General features: G+C 36.1%; 1 protein-coding gene across 1 annotated transcript in view; it reads left to right on the plus strand.

The window, feature by feature from the left end:
• The first annotated feature begins 6,365 nt into the window (after positions 1-6,365).
• Positions 6,366-10,156, plus strand: part of LOC107549235 (atrial natriuretic peptide receptor 1-like) — a 35,388-nt gene continuing 31,597 nt past the window's right edge. The window contains exons 1-2 of the mRNA XM_016230240.1: positions 6,366-6,468; positions 8,210-8,345. Of these exons, the coding sequence (XP_016085726.1) occupies positions 6,439-6,468; positions 8,210-8,345 (166 nt within the window). The 5' untranslated portion in view covers positions 6,366-6,438. The remainder of the gene's footprint in view (positions 6,469-8,209; positions 8,346-10,156) is intronic.

The raw sequence follows: 10,156 nt of genomic DNA on the forward strand, positions 1-10,156 counted from the left end.
TTTATATTTTTTCCACATACTGTATTGTTTCTCCTCTATGCCCCGCCTTTCTGAAACGTGTCGATTTTTACAAAGCTCATCGGTCTGAAAAGCGAGGTGTGCTCTGATTGGCCAGCTATCCAGAGCGTTGTGATTGGCCTAATACCTCAAGTGTGTGACGGAAATGTTACACCCCTACCATATTGTGATGCCGTGTCCTGGCCGGAGCGAAGAGACAAAAACATTAAAACCCATTATAAATGAGGCATTTGTTGCATCCAGTAGGGACATAATTATGGATTATAACGTCTTTTTACGCGTTGCGTTGCATCTCGCCATGTAAACATAAAACCATGTCTGCATTTGTGATCGGAGAAATGACAAACAACAAGCGTTATTCTACACTGCTCAAAACTCGCGTTTGAATCGTCAGTGGCAAATCCTTTAAATATAAAAAACGTACTTACAGTCTGTGGGTCAGAACAGCCGGCATTGTAGTCTACTCTACCAGGAAACAGTCCTCCATAAAATGTGCTGCACACATCTGAATATTAGGGTTGAACTGTTCTGGAACAGTGTTGTATAATAATAATACTACAGCGAGAATCAAAGTTACGCCTTCTTTCTTCGCGTGAACATTTGGGCGGTGTTATGCAAATCTTCCCACATCGTGACATAGACATGTGGGGGCGTGTTAGAACGAGCTGTTTTAGGTAGGCGTGGTTGACTCTTAACTTTTATAAAGAATATCTCTTTGGATTTGAGACTTTAGTCTTTGCACTAAGAGCTTGTAACACTCCAAAGAGAAAGGTAAAATTTAAATTGCATCATATGACCCCTTTAACAATCTAGTCATTAGCTAGTCGCTTGTTAACCACATTAACCTACATTAAAAGAATAGTTTACACAAAAAAAGCTAAATTCTGTTGTTGCTTCATGTTTTTCCAAACCTGTATGACTTTCTTTTGTGTGACACAATAGAAGATATTTTGAAGAATGTTGGGTACATTGGAGCACATTGACTTCTATTGTATGGACAAAAAACTCTGCTGGTTGGTACATATCTTGTTTGATATTATGTACTGAATATTTGTGTTTTTAACATAAATCACAGCAGCTTCCAACTATGAAGGATGTAGTGGAGTGTCAAACATTCACAAGCCAATCATAGCAGTGGACATTTAGGCTACTTCTGAGTCTACAATCCGTAGTCTGTTTAAAGGGGTCATATGATGCTATTTTAAAGATCATTATTTTGTGTATTTGGTGTAACAGAATATGTTGACATGCTTTAATGTTCAAAAAACACATTATTTTTCAAATACTGTACATTATTGTAGGTCCTCTATGCCCCGCTTCGTTTTCTACAAAGCCCCCTCCTTTGACAAGCGCAGTCTGCTCTGATTGGCCAGCTGACCCAGTGCATTGTGATTGGCCGAACACCACAAGCACTCGTCAGAAATGTAACGTCTCTTACCATAATCGTGAGCGTCAGCTTTCAAAGTAAATATCAAGACAGTTAATAATGTCGTTAGTTTTACCATCAGTTCAAGCGAAAGGGCAACAGAGTCGCGTGACAGGCACAGTGATGATGCAGTACACAAGCCGCGGTTAAGACAGCTGACGTGCTATGATTTCTGACAGGCAGTTCACTCTCCTGTGATGTGACCCTGTTCCCCTCACACACACACACACGACGCATCACCCTGCGCTGCGCAAAACTCCGCATTTGAACAGTCAATAGCAAATACTTAAACTAGTAACAAAACATACGTACAGTCGCTGATTCGGAAGCGCCAGATTGTCATAGCAAAGGCAGAATTGACCCTTTTTTTTTTTTTTAGAAATAGCCTTTGTGCAGTCTCAGATGGATGGATGGGTTGATAATATTCCCCACTCATTTTCCATTATATTGGCACAGATTCTTATAGATACAGCAGATAAAATAAGTATTGGACATGTCACCATTTTTCACAGTAAATATATTTCTAAAGGTACTGTTGACATGACATTTTCACCGGATGTCGGTAACAATCCAAATAATCCATAAATACAAATAAAACAAAGCAAATAAGTTCAGAAATTCAGTTATGTATAATAAAATGGAATGACACGGAGAGAGTATTACTGAAATTTATTTAACACTTCTTACAAAAGCCTTTGTTGGTAATGACAGCATCAAGATGCCTCTTGTGTGGAGAAACTAGTCGCATGTATTGCTCAGGTGTGATTTTGGTCCATTCTTCCAGAGAGTCTTCAAATCTTGACATTTCTGTGGGCCTCAACTCTGATCTTTAGTTCTTATTTTCTATTGGATTCAAGTCAGGTGATTGGCTGGGATATTCTAGCAGCTTTATTTTCTTTCTCTGAAACCAATCGAGAGTTTCCTTGGCTGTGTTTGGGATTATTGTCTTGCTGAAATGTCCACCCTTGTTTCATCTTCATCATCCTGGTACTGTAGGTGTTGGGACTGAACCAGCTAATATTAATTCCCACTGACTAGGGGCAGGATTGCTTTCTAATTACTAATAGATTTCAGCTGGTGTCTTGGCTTTCCATGCCTTTTTGCACCTCCCTTTCTTCATGTGTTCAATACTTTTCCCCCTGTGTCATTGCATTTTATTACACAGAAGTTAATTTCTGAACTTATTTGTTTTGTTTTCTTTGTATGTATGGATTAGTTGGGTTGTTACCAACATCTGGTGAAAATTTAAGTCAACAGCACCTTTAGAAAAATATTTACTGTGAAAAATTATAATTTTGGTCTTTAAAAAAAAACGTGCCGCTTTTAGACTAGCATTATATTCATTTACTAACTGCTTGTTTTTATAAAAATAAAAAAAAACACTAGCTTCTCTATTCTTTTTCTATTCAATCTATTCCTTTTCTTTTTTTATTTATTATACAATTAACAAAAGCAAAAAAGGCCTATAACACTAGCTTGCTCTTTTCTTTTTCTATTCTATCTGTTTTCTTTTTATTTATTATATGATTTTAAAAAAAACTTGCTACTTGTACTGTGTTAAGCTAACTGAGACTTGTTATAGCACTTGTGTATCATTGCTCTTTTGTTGATTTTGATTGCTTCCTTTGTCCTCATTTGTAAGTTACTTTGGATAAAAGCGTCTCCTAAATGTAAATGTAAAAATGGTGACGCGTTCAATGCTTATTTTACCCGCTGTAGATGTTCATTTACAGAACACTTCTAAAATTCTAACTCTATCTCTCAGCTTGTGTTCGTTATCACATTGTGTCACTGAGCAGCAGACACACACACACACACGTACGTAACTGTTAGCATACGTCACCTGCATTTACCCTCACTCTGCAAATGACTGTCTGGTCTGGAGTCAAGTTCTATTGCTTTCTCTTGCTGTCTCTGTGATCACTTCACTCATTTGATCAGAGTTAATGAAGCATTTTGTTTTCTTGTCCAGATTTCTTTCTCTTCTTGTAGGTGGTTCCTTCTCTTGTCTGTGTTTTTATTATCAGAAATTGAGGAGAAGCTTAACATCCATTTCATATAAAACCTATTCCTTATCATTCTTATGAAACATCCTATTTAACTCAATAACAATGAAAATGTTTCTGCTGGTTATATTTACACTGCAAAAATCATTTTCTTTATCAGTATTTCTCTTTCATTTTCCAATACAAACATCTAAACATCTTTTAAACAAGATAAGTTTACTTGAAAAGCAACACTGCATAAGATATTATATTTTCAGAGCATATATTTTATTCTCAGAAGAAAATACATTATATTGACCAATCCCATTAGCTTTTTTTTTAAACAAAAACCTCACAAAAAAGTAAATAAATAAAATTAAAAAAAAATAAATTTTTAAAAAATATATATATTACCTGAAAACAAGTCTTAGTATTTCATGCAATTTTGCATAAATGTAAATGTATCTTGCAAATAAATGTATGTATATATGTATAAATAAATTTATATTTTGAGGATATTTTTATTACTGGAAAACAAGGCAAAAATATTGTTTAGGAAAACAATATTATGCTGTGTGGATGAATCATGAAAAACATGTACAGTATGACGTGTGAAGCTAAAAGCATAGAACAGACAGTCCAGACACATTTAGAGCCATAAATGCATTAATGCACCATACAGACAGATTTACACGCATGAAGAAAAATGCACACACGTGCTAATTCCTGTCTGGATGTGTTAAATTGACGCTGAGGTAATGGCATTATGGTATTGATTACCAAGTCATTTCTGGTAAAAGTGCTAATGGGAGTGCAAAAAATGCTATATTTGAGTTTCTATCTCATATAAAGGCAAATATGAATGATGAAGAGGCTAAAGTTTTCTCATGTCGATATCTTTTTTCTCTCTCTCTCTTTCTCATTACAGTGGTGTTTGTATGCTGTTCTCCGGATATTTTCCGGCAGTTAATGGTGCACTTCCACAGGGCAGGTCTCCCTAAGGAGGAATATGTCTTCTTCTACATTGACATCTTTGGACGCAGTTTGGAGTCCAGGCCTTCTCAGCCGTGGGCCAGAGGAGACACAGATGATGTCTTTGCAAAGGAGGCCTTCCAGGTGATTAAAGCCTTTCATTAAACATGAGAGAAAATGATGGACAAATAGAGATTAGGAGATACAATTTCAGGAGACAATCATTTTTAGTTTCAGTCATTGAGTATATATATATATTTTTTCAGTACATTTTTTCAATTTGAGATAATAATGATTATGTTGATGATGTTGATAGAGGAGGAGAGAGACAGTTATGGATCTTTATGAAGCTTTTTATCAGAATTGTTCTCTTGTCACTTGAACCTTAACAAAAGCCTGGCTTTTAGTGTGTCTGCTGACATAATAACAACGTGTTTCATTTAAACACACTCAAACACAAAACAATCACTGTTATGTCTCAGGGGGCTCAAAATCAAATGCGCTGCAGGTCACTCTGGTTTTGGTTGGTGTCAAGGAACTGCAGTCACCAGCTCCTACTGTGATTACAGCCGCCTGTTTTGAGAGTGGAAGAGTTTCTGTGCAGAGTGTGAGAAACAGTCTGAACTCCAACACTCAGTACCGTGCTGCTGAACCCACGCACGTCCTGTTAGATTCAGGACATGTTGATGCTCATTGGAGCTTAGCTTTGGTAGATTATGTTTGCACACAACATGCAGTATGTTGAATAATTATGCTTTTTCTTAATTTTACTACCTGACCAAATTAACAAACGATTCCTATTTAAGTTGGGAATTATAAGAGAAATACTTCAGTCTGTCAGGAAAAGAAGGTGTTAAATGTTTGTTGATAGGATTTTATGAATATTAGCAGTTCATCTGATTACGATTTGTCTGTTAATGTGATGTTAGTCAGCAGTTATTCATCAAATGATGGAGAAGAGCATTAAAACCAGGCATTTATCCAAATGCACCATGCAGTCAAGCATATTTTCAGTATTTTAAAGAGCGGATTCAGGTGTCTGAATCACAGTTTTGAAGGAATGTTTTAGAGTCCCAGTCAGATTGTGGTGGTCTGTTGCATTTTCCACAATTGAACACTCAGAACTGACCAACAAGATGGGCATTAGAAAGTAGATTTGAATACTTTATGTAAGTGAAAAATATTTTATGTATTTTACAATATACACTACCCATCAAAAGTTCAAGCACCAGTAAGGACCACAAGGCTGTTTTAAAATGATCAATAATGATTGTTAAAGACATTTACATTTTTACAAAAAAAATACTGTTCTCTCTCTTTTTTTTTGTCATGAAATAATTCTGAAAAAGGTATGGTTTACACAAGCATATTAAGCTATGTAGCACAGGTGTTTTTAGCATAGCTGAAAATAAAATGTTTCTTGAGCACCAAATTAGCATCTTAGAATGATTTCTGAAGGATCATGTGACACTGAAGACTGGAATAATGACTGTTGAAAAATATTAATATTAAATATTAAAACAGTTTACTCTTAGGACATATTTTCTATTTTTTGTCTATTTTTCAGAGTGTGAAGATTCTGACCTACCTAGAGCCTCAGAATCTGGAGTACAAGGAGTTTGTCAGTGATCTAAAATCGGATGCCAAACGGATGTTTAACTTCACAGTGGAGGATTCTTTGGTAAGAGAGATCATTGTGAAGTGACATATCATTTTCATTTCATTTTTAGTTTTGTATTAAAAACCTTTTTACCAAGACTCTACTGTGCTCTCCATCTTTTCTCTAGCTGAAAATAAAATGTTTCTTGAGCACCAAAATTAGCATCTTAGAATGATTTCTGAAGGATCATGTGACACTGAAGACTGGAATAATGACTGTTGAAAAATATTAATATTAAATATTAAAACAGTTTACTCTTAGGACATATTTTCTATTTTTTGTCTATTTTTCAGAGTGTGAAGATTCTGACCTACCTAGAGCCTCAGAATCTGGAGTACAAGGAGTTTGTCAGTGATCTAAAATCGGATGCCAAACGGATGTTTAACTTCACAGTGGAGGATTCTTTGGTAAGAGAGATCATTGTGAAGTGACATATCATTTTCATTTCATTTTTAGTTTTGTATTAAAAACCTTTTTACCAAGACTCTACTGTGCTCTCCATCTTTTCTCTTCCCTTGAAATTATTATTTATTATATATATCTTGCTAGAAACTCTATGTGCCTTTATTACAGCCAGGGTTCTCTCATAAAGAGCTTAAAGGGACACAAAATTATTAAATGAATGTTTTTTTCAGTCAAAATGCATTGTGTTTACAGCTTTTCCTGTAATAGTCCTCTATTCACTTAATAATGCACAAAGAAACAGGCTATAATGCACTTTTGCTCTCTTCAAAAATCATGCTGCATCGGTAAAGGTTGAATGTAATTATATATCTCTATGAATGTGTGAGGCCCAGAATATGAAATTAATGTGACATACACATGCAAATTTCTGGTCAAACAAATTTAAGCTTCACAGCGTCCATCAGGAGTATTTTTAGTTTTGTATTAAAAACCTTTTTACCAAGACTCTACTGTGCTCTCCATCTTTTCTCTTCCCTTGAAATTATTATTTATTATATATATATCTTGCTAGAAACTCTATGTGCCTTTATTACAGCCAGGGTTCTCTCATAAAGAGCTTAAAGGGACACAAAATTATTAAATGAATGTTTTTTTCAGTCAAAATGCATTGTGTTTACAGCTTTTCCTGTAATAGTCCTCTATTCACTTAATAATGCACAAAGAAACAGGCTATAATGCACTTTTGCTCTCTTCAAAAATCATGCTGCATCGGTAAAGGTTGAATGTAATTATATATCTCTATGAATGTGTGAGGCCCAGAATATGAAATTAATGTGACATACACATGCAAATTTCTGGTCAAACAAATTTAAGCTTCACAGCGTCCATCAGGAGACTAAAGTTCATGCATTTTAATGTAGGAAAATATGTTTGTAGTTATGGAGCTCATGTGTATAATGCATTTTTCTGTTAATGTGGGTTCTGCTAATTGAATTTAATAGAGTAGGGAATATACAGTATAAGATGCATGTAGAGAGGTAATTTAGTTAAATTCAGGATCTTCACCTTTATTTCACAGTGCATCTCAAAACAACGCACATAAAAACACATTCACATAGACACGTGAGAGAAAACAGGGCTTGTTGAGCCATTTAAGATCGGGTGTGCTTCTGAGAAGAACTCTGTATGTTCATCACTGTTCTCTATCAGACAAACAAGCCATTTGAGCACATCTGTCTTAATTTATCTGAGGCTTTGTGGATTTTCCCCTCAGCGTGGATTGTAATCGAGAGGCCTGAGTCTCAGATCATCTTTAAGTGTTTTTCTGGGTCCCATTTCACATTTAGAATGTGACAGGGGGCTTGAGTGAAGCGAAATATGAAGAGAAAAACTCTTTTCCAACGACTGTGCCTTAAAAAAGCAAATCCCTCATCAGTTCTGTTCATTTGCATGCAAATGGATCTCTGCGGGGGTAAAATGATCAGAATGGATCGGGAGAGAAGATTAAGAGATGAAGCACTTTACCCTGTGCCTCACGCAGTCTGACTTTCATTTTTCATTTGTGGCAAATATTTGATGAAGGATTCAGATCAGATTAGGTACATTTAAAAAATCAACAGAATAATAACATCCTAAGTAAGATTTGTATAGAGAAAATCAGTCTAAAACGTCCATCAGGACCAGCCTAGTTATGATTATGAATTTGCTCATTTTTGTATTCATTTGTGTATTTGATTCTTTCAGATGAACATCATCTCAGGTGGTTTCTATGATGGTCTGATGCTGTACTGCAGTGCTCTAAATGATAGTCTTGCAGAAGGACATGGTCGACCTTCAGGAGAGTCTGTCACAAAGAGAATGTGGAACCGGACTTATTATGGTGAGCACATGATCTAACTGAAACCCAAAATCCAGAACATGAGCTAAATAGTTGTCTTTCATAGAAAACAAACTATGAAAGACAAATCCATAATCTTTTATATAATGTAAATTAAATTGTGAACATGGTGAAATTTGTTCCTTTTTTACAATGTTCAAACCCTTTACAAAACCTCCGAACTTTTCTCTTTTTTAACAAAATGTGCTTTTTTTAGCTTGGACTGTGTAATATAATTTCAGCTTTATCTTTAACAGCATGTTTTTAACATTTCAAAACACATTCTCGTGTTAGCAGACAGATTACACTTTCACATGTGACCAATAATTCCACAACAAATATAAAATACCATAATGAAATTTCAAAATATTCAACTGACGGAGCTGACAGAACTGACGGAGTTGACACATCTGACGGTGGTGACGAAAACCTGAATTTGTAGTCATTTTAACTATCAAATACATTGAATCAGTCAATTACTGTATTAAAACAAACAGTGAGTATGTTATTGTTTATAAAGCTTTTATTCAAGAGTCACGTTTAAGTATTTTGATATATCATTGGAACACAAAATCTTATGGTGGTGACATCTGACGGTGTTGACAAATTTGACATTTCTTTCACAAAACCAATGGAGTTCATGTAGTAGCCATTTCATTTTTTGCTGTTGATGCTAGATGCTAATGGAACCTGCTTCAGGAAAATAAAATTATCTAAATATTTCAAATAATTTCCTCAGAAATTGGAAGATGGTGTTGACATATCATGGCTGTGACAGGAAATATTAACATTAGGATTTAAAATATTCTAAAACTATAAAACTTAGCAGAGCCTATCTGACACTGATGTACTCTGCAGAGGTGGACTGTTGCAAGGGGGTCCTTTAGAGTTACAGCTGCCCCTGATATTCCCTGATTTTATTACATTTTATTGAATGTCTGACGGTGTTGACAAAAAGTGGGGACGCAACTTTAAAATCATATTAAACATGCATGTGTCATTAAAAAACAACCTTGCTTTGATAGGAGATATTATTAAGTGTTGCTTTTGATAAAACAAGCTCTTTTTCATCATTAAAAAAAAACATTTTTATCCATTTTATTGCATATGAATGATTGAACCCTTCTCTGTGGACACACTGTTTTAGATGTAGTGAGAGGACATTAAGAAACATAGATTTGGTATAATAATGAGAAAATTAAATTGAAGGTGATAATTGTGTTAAATTATTAATCCCTCATGACATTTAAAATATTTATATTTTTAAACCTAATAGCAGTTACCCTTGCTGATCAGATCAGATCAAAAGATCAGATACCGCAGAAACAGGCAAGGCAAAACAAGGAAAACACGGAGACTCAGAAACGGGTACAGGCTAAACAATACTCAGCAGCGAAAGGTGGTTAGAGTGGGTGTTATATAGTGAGTGAGGTGATTAGAAACAGCTGTGCGCAATGAGTGCAGTGTGCAAATCGTGCAAAGAATGATGGGATATGTAGTCCGGGGTGCTATGCCCCCCCCCCAAGGAGCGGCTTCCAGACGCTCCAAACACTAAACGATCCAGGTGGGCGGTGGAGCGGAGGCGGAACATGGGGAGGGACGGAGGGCCAGGTCCAAGGATAGGAGAGACCAGGGACTGAGGCAGAGCCGGCGGAGCTGAGGACCACCACAGCAGAGCAGACGGGACCGAAGATCCCCACGGCGGAGCAGAGGACCACCAGAACCAGACAGTAGACCACCACGGCGGAGCAAAGGACCACCACGGCGGAGCAGAAGACCACCAGAACCAGACAGTAGACCACCACGGCGGAGCA

Source organism: Sinocyclocheilus grahami, unplaced genomic scaffold, assembly GCF_001515645.1.
Source record: "Sinocyclocheilus grahami isolate Dianchi unplaced genomic scaffold, SAMN03320097.WGS_v1.1 scaffold366.1, whole genome shotgun sequence".
Taxonomy (NCBI): domain Eukaryota; kingdom Metazoa; phylum Chordata; class Actinopteri; order Cypriniformes; family Cyprinidae; genus Sinocyclocheilus; species Sinocyclocheilus grahami.